Source organism: Maniola hyperantus, chromosome 24, assembly GCF_902806685.2.
Source record: "Maniola hyperantus chromosome 24, iAphHyp1.2, whole genome shotgun sequence".
Taxonomy (NCBI): Eukaryota; Metazoa; Arthropoda; class Insecta; order Lepidoptera; family Nymphalidae; genus Maniola; species Maniola hyperantus.
In genome coordinates this window covers 336057-358230 of record NC_048559.1, presented here as the reverse complement: position 1 = coordinate 358230, position 22174 = coordinate 336057, and the positions used below count along the sequence as shown (strand labels likewise).

Below are 22174 nucleotides of genomic sequence, written 5' to 3'. Positions count from 1 at the left end.
ATGCCGTTCCTACCGAGAATGGTACAAGTCCATCATCATCATGATCAACCCTTCGCCGGTCCATAACTGAGCACGGGTCTCCTCTCAGAATGAGAATCAGTCACACTGGCCCAGTGCGGATTGGCAGACTTCACGTACCTTTGAGAACATTATGGAGAATTCTCACGATATTTTCCTTTTTTTTTAATTTAATTGCTTAGAATAGAATAGAATAGAATAGAATGTTTTTTTATTCATGTAAACTTTTTAAAAGTGCTTATGAATAGTCCGGTAGTTTTAATTTACCACTGGTTCGGAATGCCGTTCCTACCGAGAAGAACCAGCAAGAAACTCGGCGGTTGCTCTTTTTAATTTTTCAATTTACAATGTTATTATACCGTACTATACAAGCCATTGCAGCAGCGAGTGTTTTCAGCCGTGCATTGCTGGAGCGAGTCAAATCCAAGCTTTTTTATCGTTTACATAGTCTTAAAATTATAACTCCAAAAAGTTGCATACTGACATGCATTGCATACTGAGTAGGTACTGACTACTGACACAATATAGTCACACACATAATAATTAGTGATGGTCAAGCAAAAATGTTCTATGAATGCAATTAAGATCCAAGGTCTATAAATTGGAAACGCGCAAATTAGAAAGGACTTTGGTATTTTTTATAGACTACCCTGCCTAAGAATAGATCCGTCCATCTTAAATCCCTTATATTAAGAGGTTTCTACGAATCATCGTACTCGAACGCATCCGCTAGGTCTATGTGGTACAAGTTACAACCGAGCCACATTATACAAAAGTCGACTTTAAGTTCAACGGAATAATAGTCAAGTTGGAAAAACACCTGTCTGCAAAATGGTCAAACAACTAATAAAGGTGGCCACACACGATCAAGTGCATCGTTCAATTTTCATGAGACTTGATCCAATTTGCAGTTCTTGCACCCGTGGCGGCTCAGTTTTGAAATGTTTAAACTGATGTTGAACTCGCGAAGTTTGTATCAGTACCCATATTATATCAGTACCTATATTATAAAGTGTTTACCTGCACATTCTAAAACAATTTTTTCTTTATGCATTATAGTTTTTGATTTATCGTGCAAAATGTCGAAAAAAATCCACTGTAGTACGAAACCCTCGATGCGCGAGTCTGACTCGCACTTGGCCGGTTTTTTCTTCTTTTTTGTAATCAAATTTGTTAATGTAGGACCACCAATTTTAACCACTTTGATTGACGTTCATCTGTCTAAATATATAAAAAGAAAAGGTGACTGACTGACTGACTGATCTATCAACACACAGCTCAAACTACTGGACGGATCGGGCTAAAATTTGGCGTGCAGTTAGCTATTATGGCGTAGGCATCCACTAAGAAAGGATTTTTGAAAATTCAATCCCTTACCCTCTAACAAATAAATCTGGAATAGCGGTGGAATAGTTATACTCTGTTTTGTCTTTCTCTGTCATCAGTAATTTGACATTTGAAGGAAAAAGACAAAACATAGTATAACTATTCCACCGCTATTCCAGGTTTATTTGTTAGAGGGTAAGGAGGTGAATTAGCGGTTTGAAATTTGTGTAGTCCACGCGGACGAAGTCGCGAGCATAAACTAGTTGGACAATATGCAGGATCGTGTGTGGCCGACGTAACGGGCTGCATCAACAGATAACCCACACGTTGAAATGAGACATTCCTTGTGATTCCTCGCTCGGTGTCGGCGCCCGGCGGGCAGCGGTCGCTGTAAGTACCTGCCTGAGCTGCGCCGCGTTTTGCAGTTAGTTTTAGTTCCAACATGGCCGCCACAGTATCCACGCCGATTAACACAGTTTCGCGGGAGAATTTAGTGGTTTTGATCAGAAATAATGTGTTGAATAGTTCCGTGGAATTCACCCCAGACACTGATGCGGTAAGTTTCATTTTTCAAAATTCAAAATTCAACTAATTTACTCAAAATTAGTACTTACACTTATTATAAATGCGAAAGTGTGTTTGTTTGTTGGTTTGTCCTTCAATCACGTCGCAACGGTGCAACGGATTGACATGATTTTTTGCATGGTTATAGACTTGGTATAGATAAAGACCTGGAGCGTGACATAGGCTACTTTTTATCCCGGAAAATCAAACAGCTCCCACGGGATTTTTAAAAAACCTAATTCCACGCGGACGAAGTCGCGGGCATCAGCTAGTGTATAATAATCTAAATAAATAAATAAATAAACAAAACGTTTATTTTTCAATCATATAGTTACACACATACATGGGTTTGATCTTGAACAATTAGTGCTTAATATTATGAATGTTACAAGATCAAGAACTGGCTATCCTAGCTAGATTTTTAGATCTGTGTTAAGGATAGCCAGATCCTTCTAAATCTAATATAACCTTAACTTATATCTAGTTTTTTTCTGGCAGGGGGTTTCCACGACTCTTATGTGTCTGGAAAGGCAATTCGTGACGTGAATTCTAATCCTACTATTCCAAAGAAAATAATATAAAAAAATTAGGTACACAAAATTTTTACACCTTGTTTACCTGTTATCTCCCAAAGCCACCATGATTCAAACTTATTAGTCGCTAATCGTTCTTCCCTGTGTTGTGTTGGGGACAACCACAGAATCAGTACCCTTATTATAAATACGAAAGTGTGTTTGTTTGTTGATTTGTGGGTTTGTGGGTTTGTTGGTGTGTTGGTTTGTCCTTCAATCACGTCGCAACGGTGCAACGGATTGACGTGATTTTTTGCTTGGGTATAGATAAAGGCCTGGAGAGTGACATAGGCTACTTTTTATCCCAGAAAATTAAAAGTTCTTTTAAGATTTTTAAAAACCTAAACCCACGCGGACGAAGTCGCGGGCATCATCTAGTATATAATAGTACTACGACAATACTCAGAGGAACATTCAGTCTTTATAAAATAAGGAAGGTCTGGCCCTCACTGGCTCTCTCTGTATAATCAAAATGATTAAATTAGGTTAATTAAATCATTCAATTCCCTACTTTGGATTCAATTATTTTTTTTTAAAGAATAATAGCCATTTTAATAATGACTTAGGTACATTCCCTTTTTGCCCTACTGCAACGGGTGGGGATTGAACCGGCAACCTTTCGGATTTCAGTCCGCTTCATTACCGTTGGGCTATTGAGGCTTAGTTAAAAAGTTAAAACGCAAACAGGTACCTACGTAGCTAAGTAGAAGTTAAAGTCTATACTTAGAAATAAGTAGATACCTACCTATTGCTTTAGTTCTAAGATATCAGCTAACAGGTACAGAGTCAAAAACGTGTTCAGCATTTCTGATGCCAACACAATAGGCTACTTGACAATTTTTTTAAGTTGGTCTTAAATGGTTAATATTTGTCCTATTATATCAAAAAAATTAACACTATATTTTTTTGCGCCCTAAAAACCGTAAAACTTTAATTTAAAAAAATATTTTTCTTAGACAGGTGAAAACACTGTCGGCCATGTTTGGCCGATAGATTATCTGTGCTCTGACGTCATGCATTTGTAAACAACAGTATAACCCTGTGGTTATACATGCATTTGTAAACAACAGTATAACCCTGTGGTTATACTGTTGTTTACAAATGCATGACGTCAGAGCACAGATAATCTATCGGCCAAACATGGCCGACAGTGTTTTCACCTGTCTAAGAAAAATATTTTTTTAAATTAAAGTTTTACGGTTTTTAGGGCGCAAAAAAATATAGTGTTAATTTTTTTGATATAATAGGACAAATATTAACCATTTAAGACCAACTTAAAAAAATTGTCAAGTAGCCTATTATAGATAATGCACTTCCTTGCAAGGAATATCTAATTATTTGATTTCTAAGCATAACACGAATATCTTATACATATCTATTTGAACACAATCCGATACCAATAACCATTTGCCTCATTTTGTAGTTTTAGTGATTTAGTATTTTTAAAATCCGGCAATGTATAGCGTGCAAAACTCGGGTCAATATCTCACCTATGACTCGCCTCCGAGTGGCCTATTTACGCAACATTTGCTGATCTCTAACGTCAGTCAGATATTTTATTTGCAATAGGTAGGTATATCGTGAACTTTTACTAAACATAGGAAAAAAAATCGCGTCTTTTTTGTGGTACCAGTAATCATCAGTACTATAGGTGTCGCTTGTCTTCATTTTTGCTAGCGTTCTGGTTACACCCTGTATCTACGCATTAATCTCAGGGTTCCGTACCCTAAGGGTGCCAAGTGCCAACAGGACCCTATTAGTAAGCCTCCGCTGTCCGTCCGTCCGTCTGTCTGTCAGTGGGCTGTATCTCGTGATACGGAGAAAAAATTAAAGTGTTATATTAATTCTTTTACGATAGTACTGAACCCATTGTCTGCGAGTCCGACTCCCACTTAATCTGTCATTAGCTCAGCTTGCCGGGATGTTACGGATATTTTTGACACCTTGTTAGATATTAAGTTTAAAAAAAAACTACGCTAATGCGTCATCATATTATTGTCTTTTTACAGATGGAAACGGAATCGCCTGTGCGTAAAAGGAGAAACCTACAACCAATAATAAAGAAACTGTTCCATTCTCCAATTTCTCCACAAAGCCCAGAACAAATAGCTGCAACTAGGAGAAGGATAGAGAAGAATAGGAAAAGAAAAAGACAAGAGATGCTCATTCCAGACTCTGATGAACAAATCAAGATGGCGTATGTCAAAGAAAGGGACGAGTATAGCCCAGACGCGTATGCGGGAATGAGAAAGCGTGTGTTGATCAGTCTGTTTCATAATAAAGAGTATTCTATGGATATGGGTGATTAGAAGCTATTAATATAAGGCTTAAGCCACATTGAAGCGAAGCGATACCAAGCGTTATTTCATAAATGTTAAAATATAAACTTAACTTTATCTCCAGTACCTATCACCCAAATCTGTATGCAGCAAAATATAGATCAATAGATTGTATTACACAATATAGAATGCATGAATAAAATATTATCTTAAGCTAGGCATAGGAACCTACTTTTGTATATACCTAAAAGCGGCCTTATTGCTTCCGCCGGGCATCCTTTGGTTAAAGAAGTAAGCATTTATAAATTCACATAATATTTTAATTATTGAATTGGTTTCTTATATAATATGTAGGTATTGTGTTCTATATTACATATTAATTAGGCGATTTTCGAATGCCAATATTTCGACTCAGTTGCATGAGTCCTATCGCCTAATTAATCATGGTACCCGTTTTAACAATATTATACTGATAATTATAAGAGAAAATCATTTAAAACATTGTAGAAGATTGGTTATAATTAGAATAGTTAATATTAATAGTGTGTTTTATGAAATGATTTTGTAGATTATATTGTTACTGTATGTTAAAATTAAGCAATAAAATAAGGTCTTCCAATAAATAATTTACATAATATCTAAATAAGACTGTTAGTAATTAAGAACCTATGTTATTAAAATTAAATAGGTACCTACCCATAGCAAATCCAAAAAAATAAATAAATATAAAAATAAATATTTTAATATTTATATATATTTGAGTATTATTTTTACACAACTCCCCAAAAAAAGGAATGCAATGTTTTCACACGGTTCATGTATGTGTTTTTTTATATTCCACTATAACTTCCATTATACCTGGACAGATTTTGAAGTAAGGCATAGGTTTGAAGAGAATTTTCTCGAAAAGAATAAAAGTTCTTTTAGATGAGAAAGAAATAAAATGTAAATATTGTAGAAAACATGGTTTTCTAAATATGTATTATGTGAAAGGAAAAGGTGACTGACTGACTAATCTATCGACGCACAGCTTAAACTACTGGACGAATCGACTTGAAATTTGGCATGTAGGTAGGTACCTAGCTATCATGACGTAGGCATCCTAGCGGACGCCTACGTCATGATAGCTATCCGCATAGCGTCCGCGTGTACAACACACATTTTAAACCCCTATTTTACCCCCTTAGGTGTTGAATTTTCAAAAATCCTTTCTTAGCGGATGCCTAAGTCATAATAGCTATCTGCATCCCAAGTTTCAACCCGACCCGTCCAGTAGTTTGAGCTGTGCGTTGATATATCAGTCAGTCAGTCAATCAGACAGTTCCCTTTTCTTTTCCATTATATTTAAAAGATATAATATACGGTTGACAACCCTAGCTGCGCGCGCCCTAATACTATTTTAATGATGGCCGCAAACTTAACAATGCTGCGGAGATTTTTCTCTTGGCTCGTATTATTATTTCCCCACAGAATATGCTGTATCTAAGTAATAAGTAAAGTCAGCACACTAATGAACGACAGCTACCTATACAGCTTAGATGATTTCCCGCGGGCGTAGCTCAGAGCTTTGATATCTGTTGATGAAGATTTGTGGCGTTGGGTGGAAATTGACCGATTTATATATTTTATTGCTACATTCTTGTTTTGCTTTTGAATAAAGATTTATTGTACAAAGGCCCTAGTTAAGTTTTTTGTTAAAGAATCATCATTCAGTATGATCAACCCATCGCCGGCACACTACAGAGCATGGATCTCCTCTCAGAGTGAGAAGAGTTTGGTCATAGTCTACCACGATGGCCAGACAGACACACCTTTGAGAACATTACGGAGAACTCTCAGGCATGCAGGTTTCCTCACGATGTTTTCCTTCACCGTAAAAGCAAGTGATATTTTAATTACTTAAAATGCACATAACTCACGATGAAAGTTTGTATGGGAAAGTTTTATCATTGTTAATTAACTTGTGGAAAGTAGGTTCTTTATAAGACTTAGGTGTCAGCTAAGAAACGGTTTTCAGAAAATCCTTCCCTAAGCGGGTGGAATGGGGGTAGGGGGTAATTTGGAAGTTCTATGTTTTTAAAGTAACAGACGTGAAATCAACATATTTTAGGTCGTCAGCTTTATATAATAAAATCTTTCGAAAATCTTACGGGTCTACAGGGGTAAAATGAGGGTTAAAAGGTTATAAGAAAGTCCTATGTTTTAAAAAAAATGCCATTAATTGTTTCCTGTAGGCCACGCGGGCGAAGCCGCGAGCAGAAGCTAGTGGTAGTATTATAATGGCAGGTGAGACTGAGACGTGGCAAATTCACGTAGTTCAAGTGGAATCATCGCATCGCCTAACGAGCGGCAGAGCGTGTCTCCGAGTTATTTACCCAATAATGATACTTTGCGATATTGTGATCTTTCTTTCTTAAGATAACATTTTTGACGACCTGTGATGATATCTTTATACCTAACTATTTGCTTTTCAAATCACTGACTGCTGACTGATTTGTTTATTCGCGTTTTTTGTGTCATGTTTAAATCACATTTTTTCATAGCCTTCTTCTAGTGTTCTAGTGCCTGTTATTATAGTAGACTTACCTTTTACGGCGCTTAATTTGTTCCCCACCATTTGCTTGGCTACGAACGCCGCCATTTTGTTCTACTTGCTTTTACTGGTTAATCTGTAACGAAAAATTACCATAAAGAAACCAGCAAAATATTATTATCTTGCCAAAAATTTAAAACAACCAAAGACCTTTGCAACCATGTTATTTACTTACTTTGGTTGCGAAGGTTTTTATTTCTCAAAAAATAATGATCTCTATTACCTACTTATTGTTTAAATTTGAGAATTTTGTCCTGTCACTCCGAAAAATCTAACCAAAAAATTGGCCAAGTGTGAGTCAGGCTCGCGCACCGAGGATTCCGTACTACAGTCGTATTTTTTCGACATTTTGCACGATAATTCAAAAACTATCACGCATAAAAACAAATAAGATCTATTTTAGAATGCACAGGTGAAACCCATTCATCTTATGATAGGTATATAGATACCCCACTTGGTATCTTACTTCGAAAATTGAAAATACTAATTAATAGTTCATAACGTAACGTAACCACAAATTCACGTTTTTCAGATTTTTCCCCTTGTCTGCTATAAGCCATGCTAAATTTCATGATTCTAGGTCAACGAGAATTACCTACCCTTTAGCTTTCTTGACAGACAGACAACAAAGTGATCCTATAAGGGTTCCGCTTTTCCTTTTGAGGTACGGAACCCCAAAAACATTCTACCATTTTAACATCTAGGTATTTCGAGTAGGTATTTGATTAAGGCAAAAAAAATGCATATTAAAGCTAAGATTAAGAAGTGATCAATCAAGATTACAGCCATTACGCTGCGAGAGCACTCGGGGGCGATTATCTGTGGAGGGTTGGACTTGGCGGTTTCATTATCGTTTTAAATTTTTTTGAGAATTAAAAGCCACGCTTACTGCTTGGAAGGCTGCTCTTTCTTTATTGCATACTAGTTGATGCCCGCGACTTCGTACGCGTGGCATTAGGTTTATAAAAATCACGTGGGAACTCTTTAATTTTCCGGGATAAAAAGTAGCCTATGTCACTCTCCAGCAACGTGATTGAAGGACAAACAAACACACTTTCGCATTTATAATAAGGGTAGGTAGATAGGGAAACGCTTGCCTACAATCACACCTGATGGAAAGTGATAATGAGGTCTAAGATGGTGGGATGCGTTTACCTAGAGATGCCTATTTACTCTTATTTTAAAGCAAAGTAAGGCATTGTAATATATTACCATGTAGGTACCTACATGTCTGAATTTATGGCTAAAACCAGAATTACCGCTGCACAAACTTGAACGATTAGGTACCTACCTACTTAGCTATTTAGTATTTACTAACAAAAGTTATCCAAAATACCTACCTAAATAAAAATAGACTAAGTACCTAATAGAATTGTTACATAAATAAAAAGCTAAAGATGTTTTTGGTCAAAATAATATTAAGACGAAAAATAACTAGAAAAAATAATAGGCAAAGTTGAACGGCTGGCGCCATCTATGAGATATGCAGCGTACTACGACGCGAACCGCGACGTAGTTTCTCGTACAAACGAAGATGGCGGTGTCTTATCGTGCCGTTTCTATGGCAACCGAGAAAAACAAATCAAGGAGGGAAGTAGTAAAACTTTGAAATCTCTAAAGGTAAGTACCTACTTACTTTTGCACTTTTTTGACTTGGTGAATTGAAAACAGATAGATTGAAGGTTCAGTCCCACCAGTCAAAAGTATAAGTAAGTAGGTACTTACTGATTTTTTCACAATCATTGAAAATGTCAGAATGTGCGAGAGCGAAAAAACTAAGCTAACCTGGTCTTAATGATCCAGCTCATTATATTAGGTATACCTGAGTACCTACACTAAAAAAATCTGCTAATTATGTAGGTATTACCTTGTCGAAATAGCCCACCGCCTTTCGAGCCATTAGAAATCATTCAATCGTAATGAATAGGCAATAGTTTATTTTTGAAATCGGTTACCAGCGGCTCGGACCTCGGGACTCGGGTCACGCAATTTGTAAAGTTTGCGTCATTGGAGTTAACGAATTCCGGGTCATTTCCGGTCAACTCACTTTAACGAAAACCTCTAGCCGAATAGGTACATAAAGCCTTTTCAAATGTTTTTCCATGGGTTTGAAAGAAATAAGCCAATAGAGTAGGTAGTTATGTGACTTTCGTTTTTGGGGTTTCGTACCCAAATACTAACCCTGTTACTAAGACTCCGCCGTCCGTCCGTCTGTCTGTATCTCGTCAACCATAATAGGTAGAGACCTGAAACTTTCACGGAATGTGTATTTCTATTGCTGCTATAACAACGAATACAACAAACGTCAAAACTGCCGCCACGAAAATTAAAAAAATATCAAGTGTTGTTTTTCTTGTACTATTGTTATGTACGAATCCCTTCCTGTGTGATTCCGACTCGCACTTGACCGATTTTTATAATAAACTCATCTAATTCCATAGGTACTAATTTTACGATCAATTGGCACCGATTCCTTTGTCGTTCTCTAAACTAAATTTAGAGTATCTGCATCCTTTTCTTTTTAACAATGCTAAAAAAGGAACGGAACATAACTTTCACATTTAAAGACTCTAAATTTTAGTGCACAATACAATTTTAAACAGTAGGTTCGCGACTGCGCGCTAAAATCATGGGTTTTACCATCTAAAAATTAAATTTAGAACTGTCACACTGTGTCTGTCCTTTTCATATTACATTAGTAAGAAGAGCATGCGAATACACTAAAATAGGCTACTTGACAATTTTTTTAAGTTGGTCTTAAATGGTTAATATTTGTCCTATTATATCAAAAAAATTAACACTATATTTTTTTGCGCCCTAAAAACCGTAACAACAGTATAACCCAGGGTTATGCTGTTGTTTACAAATGCATGACGTCAGAGCAGAGATAATCTATCGGCCAAACATGGCCGACAGTGTTTTCACCTGTCTAAGAAAAATATTTTTTTAAATTAAAGTTTTACGGTTTTTAGGGCGCAAAAAAATATAGTGTTAATTTTTTTGATATAATAGGACAAATATTAACCATTTAAGACCAACTTAAAAAAATTGTCAAGTAGCCTATTACGTTGTGCTCAGAATCAGTGCCAGTACTAACCACCTAGTGGTTAGGACGTCCGCCTTCTAATCGCGGGTCGGAGGTTCGATCCAGGACACGCACCTCTAGATTTTAGGAGTTATGTGCGTTTTAAGTAATAATTAAGTAAATATCACTTGCTTTAACGCTGAAGGAATACATCGTGAGGAAACCTGCATGCCTGAGAGTTCTCCATAATGTTCTCAAAGGTGTGTGAAGTCTATCAATCCGCACATGCCCAGCGTGGTAGATTATGGCCAAACCTTTCTCACTCTGAGAGGAGACTCGTGCTCTCGTGCGTGAGTCGGCGATGGGTTGATCATTATCATGATGATTATAAATGCGAAAGTGTGTCTGTCTGTCTGTCTGCTAACCTTTTACGGCCCATCTCTAGGTCCGATTTTGACGAGATTTGGTGCAGAGATAGCTTGCATCCAGGGAAAGGACATAGGCTATTTTATATCCCGAACAATCAAAGAGTTCCCTCGGGATTTTTATAAACCTAAATTCACGCGAGCATCTCTAGAAATTAGATAATTGTAGGTACCTAGCCATAAATAGGGCCTAGGTCGATAAAGGTAGGACCAAAAATAGGAAACGGCCGGTTTTATAACAAAAAATTGTTGCCGACAAAACAAAATGAATTCTACCGTCATACAAATAGAGTTTATTTCACAAGAGCTTGAGGGGAAAGCCTTATCGATGTAGGTATTTCAGGAAATGATTCGCCCGTATCCGTCCCCGACGCGAGGCGGATACGTTTGATCTATGTAACTGGGGTATTAGAGGAATTTAAAGGCTTTTATGATTTTTATCCTGACTTATTTTACGGTAGGTATGCGTGCCTTCTGTTCTTTGTTGTTTACTTTTTTTATCCAGTACCCGCAGTACAAGATTTTACGTCTCACCAAACCAAACCAAATTCGAGAGTCGAAATACTTCCGCGTTACAGTAAAATGGACCTAAACAGCCTTGAATTGAAGTCAAATATTCAATGCCACTGATTTTAATGTTTCCGCTTGGAGCGCTGGCTGTAGAAGTGTAGACAAACTTGAGCTTTAAAACAAGGCATTTAAGATCCAGTTTACTGTAACGCGGAAGTATTTCGACTCTCGAATTTGGTTTGGTTTGGTGAGACGTAAAATCTTGTACTACGGGTACAGATACAAGTTGGCCCTTGACTGCAATCTCACCGGTAAGTCGATTTCGTAAAACCTGTATCAATCATTATTACAATCTCAATTGTTGTGATTGGCTGAATTTGTGCGAGCCTTGTTGCAACAATGCATTGTAGCCAATAGTGAGCGAGCGTCAACCAATAAGAGGTGATTGCGATCGTGACATTGTAGCTGTCATTCTACCGCAATCGAGCTTGATGTGTTACTTGTGATGATGCAATCTAAGATGGAAGCGGGCTAGGAAAGGGTATGGCAATTTTTATTAAACCCATACACCTTTGGTTTCTACACGGCATCGTACCGGAACGCTAAATCGCTTGGCGGCACGGCTTTGTCAGTAGGGTGGTAACTAGCCACGGCCAAAGCCTCCCACCAGACCAGAAATTTAGAAATTATAAAATTTGTAAACGCATTTCCCAGCGTTAAAAAAAAGGCTATAGTATAAGGTAGTTCAGGCATAGAAGGCCCGGCCGGTTGCAAGGCCCAGTATCGAAAAATTAGAGTTGCAATAGTATTATTCGTTCAACACATCCCGCACACATAGAAGTAGTAGATACAACGAGCTGGCAACAACGCTTTGCTACGCACCCGCCGCCATTTTGTTAGTAGCGTTCATACAGTCGGTGCGGGAGGTAGCGTCTGCTCTTCATATATTTTTTTACGAAAATAAACTTTGTTTTAATTAAGTTTCTTGAGTTAGTCGATGTTTATTCTTATTTGGATGTGAACACAAGTTAACTAGCTGCATGAGAAAGGGTAAGTTAGTAATTTTATTCCTATATTTATATTTAATATTTTCCGTTATTCTAGAATTTGTACTATGGCTAAGAAGGCCCACGCTTTCCGTTGCTTACAAGGCCCGTACATCTTATTTAACGTATGAGATGAAAAGGTTGACTTTAATAAATGGTTACTTTAAAGTGCAATTTTAGAATAAACAATGCGAAAGTAAGTCTGTCTGACTGAAACCGATTTTAATGAATTTTGGTAAAGTTGTAAATGGGACAGAGCTTAGGCAAATATTTTGCAAAAATAGAAATAGAAAGAAGTGAAATAAGGGTTAAAAGTTAAAATATATCAATTTTCTTGTTATTATTATGATAATAATGGTTCGTCGGACTAACGGTTGAATATAAAACATTTTTATTTATTAATTATTAAAGTGTAATAATGAACTATTCATTCTGCCAATGTAACTGAATAAATTTAAACTTTATAAGATATTTTCTTTGCAGATTAGAATGTCGTCACCACCCCTGCCAGTTAAAAGGAAGCGGGCCATGTGGTCAGAAAATAGTTTGGCCTCGGCAATGGCTGCTGTGAAAAACGGTGAACTTTCACAACGAGAAGCAGCGGCTCGTTATAATATACCTCGCAGAACTCTACGAAACCACCTGACATCCGGAAAATCTAAAAAAGAAATTGGGCGGGCCCCCATATTGTCAAAGGCTCACGAAAAAGATTTAGTGGAGAGAATTATAAAATTTTCCAAAATAGGCATGCCGCTTACACCCCAAGTCATTCGAACACAGGCCTACAAGTTCTGTGAGAAGCAGGGAATTGAAAACAATTTCAATAAAAAAACTGGCAGAGCGGGTAGGGACTGGTTCAACATGTTTATGAAACGGAACCCAAATATTTCAATCCGCAAGGCTCAACTTATGAACCCGGCTAGAGCACAGAAACTGAATAAGTCCATAGTGCAGCATCACTTTCAAGAAATAAAGAAATTGTACGATGAACTAGACATTCCCAATCACCCAGAAAGGTTATATAACATCGACGAAAAAGGCTGCAGGTTAACTATCCATCACCAGCAAAAAGTTTTAGCTGAAAAAGGCAATCGCAGGGTTCATATGGTAGCACATGAACATGCGGAAAATGTTACGATTGCTGTTTGTGTTAGTGCTGCAGGAAATAGCATTCCTCCGATGATACTTTTTAAGGGTATACGACTTAAACAGGAATTCACAGACAACTTACCCCCTGGAACACTAGTGAAAATGGCACCTAAGGGTAGTATGACGAGCTCTTTGTTCATTAATTTTATAGAACATCTGGGAAAATACAAGTCCCCGGGAAAATGTTTGCTGATATTTGACGGTGCCTCGTGCCATCTAGATTATGATATAGTAGACGCAGCAGAAAAATATGATATAATATTGTATTGCTTGCTATCGAACACAACACATGAGTTGCAGCCGCTGGACAAATCAGTCAATAAATCATTTGAAAATTTCTGGGATCAAGAAGTTGTGAAGTTCATGTACCACAACCCTACCAAAAAGATCAATAAAGCGCGTTTTAATCCAATATTTACCAAAGTTTGGGCAAAAAGCGTGACCCCAGAAAATATTATTAATGGCTTTCGAGCAACCGGATTGTTTCCCTTAGACCCTAACGCAATACCAGAAGATGCCTACCTGCCATCTCTATTAACTGAAAACCAAGACCCCCAATTGCCCAGTTCAGCAACGCATATATTGACACCTCCTGATACCTTAGTGTACCGTCCTTTGGAAAACAATTCAGATACGGATCTTACTGATGCTGAAGACTCTGTAGCTATGATGGATTCTAGAATCGACGTTGCTTCTCCATCTTTACTGAATAGTTTTCGACAAGAAAACTATACAGGAGAAGCTACCCCCAATATAACGTGCCCGGCAATAGCTGTTTCTGAGCAGATTCTTCAAAGACGTTTGGTAGATTATACTCCATCGCTTGATTCTGATTCAGAAAATGAAGAAACTATAGAACAAAAGTCTTATAAAGAGTTCGTCATGCATTCACCAGTTCCAGGGCCTTCTGGTATAAATAGAACCATTACACAAGTCTTATCTTCGGATTCAGAGTCATCTTTGGATTTTGAAAACTTTGTTTATCAACAAACTACACGAGGTATCAACATTTATGACCCTTTTAGTGACTCCGATGAAGAGAATGATGATTTAATACGAAAAGGAGAAAAAACTCCAGAAAAAAGTTACAAGAAATTGGCGAGTGAAATTATAGAAATGCGTTCACCAATTTCGGCTGATGATTCCCATGATGATGTTCCACTGATTGAGTTCAAAAATAAAATACCTTCCACGACAACTTTTAAGGAACTGATACCAACACCTAACTTTGCCGTTGTAAAGTCCCGTCCAAGACGCAAAGCCATGAATTATAAAGGACAGAGAATCGTCAAAGATTTATTTGAGAAGAAGCATGATAATAGTTATGAGAGGGGAAAAACTAAAGATGCGACAGTAAGAAAAAATAATAAAAAAATTATACTAAATAAGGAAAATAAAAAGTCGACTAGGAAGGAAAGTAAGAAAACCAAGACCCAAAATAAAATAGGTAAAAACAAGAAAACTAAAACAGATATGAATGATAGATGGTTTTGTCATGGGTGCAAACTAGAAAGAGAAGAGGATATGAGAAGATGTAAAAATTGTGCTAAATGGTATCACGAAGAATGTGTAGGTTTAACCAAAGACGACGATGAAGCTTTTATTTGCCCCGATTGCATTTAACGACACGGTCAATATTTTATTTAAGTAATTTTAAGATAATTTGGAGTATTTGTGATCTCTTAACAAGGCTGATTTAATAACAAGTTCCTAATTAAAACATGAGTATAAGTTCCAAATACCTAAATAAATTTGTGTGAAGAATATGTTACTCGTTATAAGTTTTGATTCTTTAAAAAGTCCTTAGGTTTAATAAGGCCCTCTAAGATTTTGTTAAAATGTAAAAAATGAGCGATTTTTTAAAATAATATTTTAAAAGTTGATATTTAAAGGGATGTGTCTAATAAAGGTTTAATTTTATTTTTAACCTACTGTTTTAGAGTTAAATAGAAGATTTCTTATTTCTTTAGTATAATAAGGCCCAAAACCAAATATTACCACTAATTAAGAATATCCTCCTGTTTTAAATATACGAAATATTGTTTTAGGTTTAAGTTGAAAGTTAAAAAGATTTAAAAGCAGTAATAACCATCAAAATGTTTATTTTTATTGCGGGCCTTAATATCTTGATAGTGTTTAATAAGGCCCAAAACAGTAGTTTTAAAAAAACTTGATTTCTCAATAATACCTTAATATTTATGTAATTATTTTGATACATCAACAAAGTGGAATAAATGTTAAGCCTATCTCGAATGAGTTTGTCATTTTATCATGATTATATATAAAAATATTTAATTTTAAATAAAAGTGGGCCTTATATGCCTCTCTTACCTTATAGACTATTGGGTACACTGACCCAGTGTGGATTGTCGGACTTCACACGCCCTTGGCAACATTGTAGAAATCTCTCAGGCATGCAGGTTTCCTTATGATGTTTTCCTTCACCGTTAAAATAAATAAATAAAAATAAATAAAATGTTTTTATTTCGACCAACAAGGATCATATTGGTGTTAGTAATTACACGAAACTTAAACCTAATTGTTAGTAATTATTAATATTAGTGTTAGTAATTACACGAAACTTAAACCTATTTGTTAGTAAAAAATCTATAACTATTTAAATTAGGACAGGATCGATTTGCCAGCACGTGAATCATACAACAGTGATTCAAGTATAGATTCAAGTACAACAGTGATACAAGTTAAAGCAAGTGATATTTTTTATTTGCTTAAAACGCATATTGGGGCCGATTCACTTGTACACAATCTCTAAACTAAACTAGACTAAACACTAAATTAACTAAACAGGTCTAAATTTAGTGCTATCCTTTTCCGCAAGCAATATTATGACAGGGATAGCAATAGATTTACACGTGTCAATTTAGTTTAGAGATTGTGTACAAGAGAATCGGCTCCAAAAAGTTACAAAGTCGAACCTTGGACTCCCGTAATAGGAGGTCAAAGTCTAATCATTTATACTATCACCGCTTGTTTGGTTACCCTAAAAAAATTTAGGTCAGAGTTACAAATTTTAATATTAAAGGTAACCCTTTCTGAAAGCTTGTATTTCAGGTTTAGAAATCGCCTCCAATAAACCCCAAGGTTGGGAAAAAGTTGTATCTCCAGCGATACAATACCTCCGGGACGGTAACTCATTTATATGCAAATGTAACCCTTTTGTTTCAGCGGGCAGGGTCGGGGGAAAACTTTGTCCTTCTTGTGAACAATATGGTAAACACGGTTTACACAATAGTTTTGGGTTTTCTAGGATTCCGATCGACACTTTTTAGGGTTCTATACCTTAAAAGGAAAAAAAGGAACCCTTATAGGATCATTCGTTGTATCTGCCTGTTTGTCTGTCTAGAAACCTACAGGGTACTTCCCTTTGACCTAGAATTATGAAATCTGGCAGGTAGGTAGGTCTTTTAGCACAAGTTAAGAAAAGAAAAAATCTGTAAACCGTGAATTTGTGGTTACATCACAAAAAAATATTAAAATGTGTTCACAAAAAAATTAATTTAGGCTAAATCACATAATATAGATAGAACTACTGAACCCATTTGTACGGGAGCGGTGTGCAGGCTCGACCGTACCAAAGGGCATATCTCCCACCGAGCGGTTGGTTGTGCTCGGTAGCGCCAGCTGGGCCGACGGTTGTATCTTGAAACTTCTATATATAGTCCAGATTGCCGAACACTCTGTTAGTGCGAGTACTGTCGGCGGTACATTTGTTCGGGACTACGTCATTGATTGAACAGCGCCATCTAGTTTCTAGTGTGGCAACCGCCACACCATTTTCAAAATAGTTTCCCCAATAGAAAGCTACTTTATTCCTGAGTGACGGAGGCTATTATATTTTTTTATTAGAGATCCCTGAACAAAGTATTAAGCTACCCGTGCGAAGCCGGGGCGGGATAGTAACATTCACTTCAACTTTGATATGAAACCATAATAATATTCTTTGCTTATTGATAGTAAAATATTTCACGTTATTCAGATAAAATGTCTGTGAAATATTTTTTAAATGAAAATAATTACTGTCTATTAAAAACTGTGATTAAAAATAATTGCGTGCAAGCCTCACTAAAATGTTTTCAGTGCCTACAACAATGTTGGGTTGACCTGCCATTTTGTTTTGCTAACGTAGGGACGAGTAAGCTGTGGTAGCCTAGTGGTTAGGACGTCCGCCTTCCAATCGGAGGTCGGGGGTTCGATCCCGAGCACGCATCTCTAACTTTTCGGAGATATGTGCGTTTTTAAGTAATTCAAATATCACTTGCTTTAACGGTTAAGGAAAACATCGTGAGGAAACCTGCATGCCTGAGAGTTCTCCATATTCCTCTCAAAGGTGAATGAAGTCTACCAATCCGCACATGGGCCAGCGTGGTAGACTATGGCCAAACCCTTCTCACTCTGAGAGGCGACCCGTGTCCTGCAGAGAGCTGGCGATGGGTTGATCATGATCATGATTTGTCTGGTGGGAGGCCTCGGCCGTGGCTAGTTACCACCCTACCGGCAAAGCCGTGCCACCAAGCGATTTAGCGTTCCGGTACGATGCCGTGTAGAAACCAAAGGTGTATGGGTTTAGTAAAAACTGCCATACTCCTTCCAGGTTAACCCGCTCCCACCTTAGACTGCATCGTCACTTACCATCAGGTGAGATTGCAGTCAAGGGTTAACTTGTACCTGAATAAAAAAAAAAAAATAAAAAAAAAATGAATGATCACAGTTAACATAATTATTTCTTTGTTTCAAATAACTCGTTAAAACAAGCAATAAATAATCTTCAAGAGCGAAAAGAGTTTCCTTATCTTGTTAATTATTGTTTTTATCATTATCTTCTCTTTTCCCTCTTCCGTAAATGTTCCAAATCGTATTAATTTAAAAGTCGTTATGATTAATCAGGAAGCTTTTTGATATTTAGATATTGAATAAGATTGTTTTCATTTTTAAATATTTTGGGGCTACTTTTCAATTTTCTTTCATTTTTGTATTTCTTAATATCCTTTGTTCGTATAAGTTTTCTTCGTAACGTTATAAAGAAATCCTACATGAAAAAATCTTATTTATATTAAAACAAATTGTTTACTGACATTTTGCCGAAAATAGATTAATATTATTTATTACTTACTAGATAATGCCCGCGACTACGACCGCGTGGATTTAGGGTTTTTAAAAATACCATAGGAACTCTTTTATTTTCCGGGATAAAAAGTAGCCTATGTCCTTTCCCGGGATCCAAGCTATCTCTATACCAAATTTCGTCAAAATCGGTTGAATAGATGGGCTGTGAAAGGCTAGCAGACAGACAGACACACTTTCGCATTTATGATATTAAAATATGGATTCCGTCCATAAATCCATTCAATATCAGTAAATTGTGAAATATCCGTTTCAAGTTTCGAGATTAATGTCTGAATATCCAAGTGGGATGTACCTAATTTGTCTTAAAGGCTTTCTTGGAGAGAATCAATTTTCTCGTCATCTCAGTGGGTGTGGCAGGAAAGAAAATTTTCAGTATTAAAAATAACAATTTCTCACCGACTAAGCTGTCACAAGATTTTTAATATTTTACACCTTTTCAAGTGTTTGCTTTTTTGCTGGCTTGTTTCTATTTTATAGAGATCATATTTCTTTTGTGAAATTGTAAGTGGTTTTCTGTGTTACTTGGGGTGAACAATGAAGACAGATATAATACAGCGAGGTGACTAGGAGACTTCTAGGCCAAGATTAGCCACTTTTTTTAATTCAGATACAAGTAAGCGCTAGACTTCAATCTCACCTGGTAGTAAGTGATGATGCAGTCTACCTAGTTTTTACCACCATACTGCGAGACTCCGAGTTTCCATATTCCGCCCCTCTATTTCGTTGAAATTCCTTCTTCTAAAAACAATCTCTCTATTTTTAGTTTAAAAAATCTTAAATATCTTTCGAGTGCAAGTCGGACTCGTATACAAAGAATTCCGTACCATCGAACAATATAAATAACACTTTTTAATTTTTCATGGAAGCCATTGTGATTTTTTTATTATTTAAACTCTCTACCTGTACCTATTAAGGTTCACGAGATACAGCCCGCTGTCAGATAGACAGACGGACGGACAGACGGCGGAGGCTTACTAATAGGGTCCCGTTGGCCACCCTTTCGAGTACGGAATTATAAAACCAATCTTAAAGTGTAAGAAGAAAAACAACAAACTAAAACTATCAGAAACTAAAAGTCAACGTGGCGGCTACATGGCCGCGAGCACACAGTAACAAGGCCTTTAAGCCCCTAGTGCGGTAATGCATTTTTAATGTCACTGCACACGACGATCCTGATCCAGCTGGAAGCTTTCACGCCGCGCCGCCTCTAATAGCTTTCAAGCTCTCTTTACTGAGTAATAGATACAAGCTTTACTTAAGAGGAGTAACCCTACGACTTCCCTGGCGCAGTGATAAGCACTGTTATCTGGGAGGTCCCGGGTTCGATTCCTGGCAGGGACAACCCTCACCTCCCATGGCCCCACCAACCTCTCGGTTATATGGGCCGAATCGCGGGAGGGCGCCCGTTCGGTACTTGCTCTTGGCATTTTCCCGGGGCGCCTTCTTGACTCCCTACAAATTATTTTTTGTCTCTTCCTTGTCCGTTATGCTCACTCTCCCCCCTTGGGGGCTAGACGTCACTAACACAGCTGTGATCTCCGCTGCTGCTCCTCCGTGGTGCCGACCTGGCACCTGCACGCTCCGAGCTGCTTCGCCTCCTGGCAGGGGTTTGGAATTTTATAATTTCGCTAGTCTGGTCTGGTGGGAGGCTTCGGCCGTGGCTAGTTACCACCCTACCGGCAAAGCCGTGCCGCCAAGCGATTTAGCTTTCCGGTACGATACCGTGTAGAAAATAAAATGGTGTGGGTTCAATAGAAAATGTGCCATAGGTACCCCTTCCATCTAACTGCATCATCACTTACCACCAGATGAGATTGCAGTCAAGGGCCTAACTTATATCTGAATTTAAAAAAACGCTTTCCCCTTCGCTTTTCATACCCGGCTGAGTTTGTTGTGAGCTTCTTCTCAGACCAGGGCGCGTTTGGGACCCTCAGAACTTTAGTTTTAAGTTTACGTAATGAAATCCTACAAATTCCACAATTGACAATCAAAAGCTGTACAATGTTACGCAATTTGAATAAATTTATTTGAGTTTGAGTTTTCATGTAAATGTATATCTGCCTATATACGCGACAAGTGGATATATAACAATCGGGGGGGGGGGGGGGGAGTGCGGGCGAGCGCGGCGGACGTGCGGGTGTGCGGGGTATATCCCCCCGCTTCATACCCCGATTGCCATCTCAACCTATTGCGGAATATAATGTTCTAAAAACAAATGATATTGCATTTTTAATTTTAATTTTTTAATTTAGATACAAGTTAGCCCTTGACTGCAATCTCACCTGATGGTAAGTGACGATGCAGTCTAAGGTGAGAGCGGGCTAACCTGGAAGGAGTATGGCAGTTTTTATTAAACCCATACACCTTTGGTTTCTACACGGCATCGTACCGAAACTCTTAATCGCTTGGCGGCACGGCTTTGCCGGTAGGGTGGTAACTAGCCACGGCCGAGGCCTCCCACCAGACCAGACCAGAAATTTAGAAATTATAAAATCCCTGCCAGGAATCGAACCCGGGACCTCCCTCTAATAAGACCACAGCGCTTACCACTGCGCCAGGGAGGTTGTCATGCATGATTCTAGGTCAACGGGAAGTACCCTATAAGTTTGATTCCCTTGAAGGATCGTGACAGACAGTCAGACATAACGAAGTGATGCTATAGATAAGGGGTTCCTTTTTTTAAAGATACGGTACCCTAAAAAACTTAAATCTATGCTTGGTGGACTTCATCCCCAAAATAACTTTATGGATAGAATCTAAAGTATCTAACATAGTTAAGTGGAATTCTGCTCACTTATCCTCAGAGCTATAATTTGTGCAGCACATTGGAGGAGCACCTGTAGGTACATGCGAGCTAACGTCGCCTTAACTAGCGCGCTAAAGTTCCTTGAATTATAGCATCCAGTAAAGTTGCAGCCGGCATAGTTTATTGCTGAAGTTATTGTTGTAGTAAAACTATTTTATGATTATACTTTTAAAAATTTATCTCGAACTAGCGACCCGTCCCGGCTTCGTACGGGTAGTTTATAACAATTTTCGTAGGGATCTCTAATTTTTAGGGTTCCGTACCTCAAAAGGAAAAACGGAACCCTTATAGCACTTTGTTGTCTGTCTGTCTGTCAAGAAACCTACAGGGTACTTCCCGTTGACCTAGAATCATGAAATTTGGCAGGAAGGTAGGTCTTATAGCTGACATTTGGGGAAAACTCTGAAAACCGTGAATTTAGGGTTAGATCACACAAAAAAAATTAAATTGTGGTCATGAACTAATAATTAGTATTTTCAACTTTCAAAGTGAGTGACTATATCAAGTGGGGTATCATATGAAAGGTCTTCACCTGTACATTCTAAAACAGATTTTTATTTATTTTTATGTGTCATAGTTTTTGAATTATCGTGCAAAATGTCGAACCCTCATTGCGCGAGCCTGACTCGCACTTGGCCGGTTTTTTAGGATTCCGTACCTCAAAAGGAAAAAAGGAAGGAAGGTTGTCTGTAAGTCTGTCTGTCGTGTCCTGTTGA

At 37.6% G+C, this 22174-nt stretch overlaps 2 protein-coding genes across 2 annotated transcripts in view; one reads left to right on the top strand and one right to left on the bottom strand.

Annotated features, from left to right (window-relative positions):
- Positions 1 to 22174, bottom strand: part of cpx (synaptic transmission protein complexin) — a 271344-nt gene that overhangs the window by 93239 nt on the left and 155931 nt on the right. The window contains exon 3 of the mRNA XM_034981445.2: positions 7346 to 7428. Within this exon, the coding sequence (XP_034837336.1) occupies positions 7346 to 7400 (55 nt within the window). The 5' untranslated portion in view covers positions 7401 to 7428. The remainder of the gene's footprint in view (positions 1 to 7345; positions 7429 to 22174) is intronic.
- On the top strand, positions 1598 to 4804 carry LOC117993642 (uncharacterized). Its single transcript, XM_034981447.2, has 2 exons — positions 1598 to 1900; positions 4490 to 4804. Exons 1-2 carry the CDS (start codon positions 1787 to 1789, stop codon positions 4787 to 4789), a joined length of 414 nt encoding a protein of 137 aa, XP_034837338.1. The 5' UTR covers positions 1598 to 1786; the 3' UTR covers positions 4790 to 4804.

Bases quoted from the DNA above. Each gene is read 5' to 3' on its own strand.
- LOC117993642 (XM_034981447.2), top strand. From the start codon at position 1,787: ATGGCCGCCACAGTATCCACGCCGATTAACACAGTTTCGCGGGAGAAT. The intron at 1,901-4,489 runs GTAAGTTTCATT...GTCTTTTTACAG, and splicing joins TCACCCCAGACACTGATGCG to ATGGAAACGGAATCGCCTGT.